Source organism: Bison bison, unplaced genomic scaffold (assembly GCF_000754665.1).
Source record: "Bison bison bison isolate TAMUID 2011002044 unplaced genomic scaffold, Bison_UMD1.0 scf7180017849866, whole genome shotgun sequence".
Taxonomy (NCBI): Eukaryota; Metazoa; Chordata; class Mammalia; order Artiodactyla; family Bovidae; genus Bison; species Bison bison.
In genome coordinates this window covers 446,596-447,434 of record NW_011480439.1, presented here as the reverse complement: position 1 = coordinate 447,434, position 839 = coordinate 446,596, and the positions used below count along the sequence as shown (strand labels likewise).

At 69.0% G+C, this 839-nt stretch overlaps 1 protein-coding gene across 1 annotated transcript in view; it reads right to left on the bottom strand.

Moving 5' to 3' along the window:
• The window catches only part of DOK7 (docking protein 7), a 24,255-nt gene that overhangs the window by 11,105 nt on the left and 12,311 nt on the right, over positions 1-839 (bottom strand). Inside the window, exon 5 of the mRNA XM_010848137.1 lies at positions 247-457. Within this exon, the coding sequence (XP_010846439.1) occupies positions 247-457 (211 nt within the window). The remainder of the gene's footprint in view (positions 1-246; positions 458-839) is intronic.

Below are 839 nucleotides of genomic sequence, written 5' to 3'. Positions count from 1 at the left end.
GGTGCAGCCATGCTCGGTGTTGCGGGTGGGCGGGAAAGAATTCAAGCCAGCCCTCCAGCCGACTCCGCGGCAGCACCACAGCCCAGTCGGCATCCAGGCTGGAGCTGGGTGAGTGTGGCCCCTTTGTGAGCGGGGCAGAGGGGTGGACAGGAGCTGGGGTAGGGGGGCAGGAAGGGCAGCTTAAAGGAGCGGCCCCAGCCCCAGGGCCGCCAGACCCCCCCGACCTCCGCCGGGTCACTGCACTACCTCCGCTGCCCGGCCGGCCGGAGTGAGAGAGGAGGCTGAGCCGCTTCTCCAGCTGCAGGGCTTCCACGGCCTCCTGCGCCAGCCTTTCCTCCAGGGCGGGGCCCCCAGGGCTCGGGTCTGCAGCAGAGCAGGGTGTCAGTGAGGACGCGGCCCAGGCCTGAACAGGCAGCGTCCTCCCCGTGACCCCAATGCCGTTGAAGCCCTGAGGACCCTGGTCCAGCCCCAACATCAGGACAGAGCCCCTAGGAGCCCCTTGCCATGCCTGCACACCAGCCACTGGAGCCCAAGATCAGGGTACCCCAAACATCCCCATGCAGGCGCCCCGGCCACCATCCTGTGTTTTGGGCCCAAGGAAAGGACAGTCCCTCAACCACCAGCCGATGGCCCTGGCCCAGAGCGGACAGTCCCTCCAGGGGGGCGGTCAGGACGCCAGGACACCCTCCTGCGGCTGGCGGGTCTGCAAGACGCTAGCGCTGGACGACTCGCGGCCCCACCCCTCGCCCTCCCTGAGCCTGGCATCCGCGTCTGCACCCCAGTCACGATAGGGCCCAGGTAGGAACGCACAGGACACGTGCTCAGGGCAGGGGAGCCTC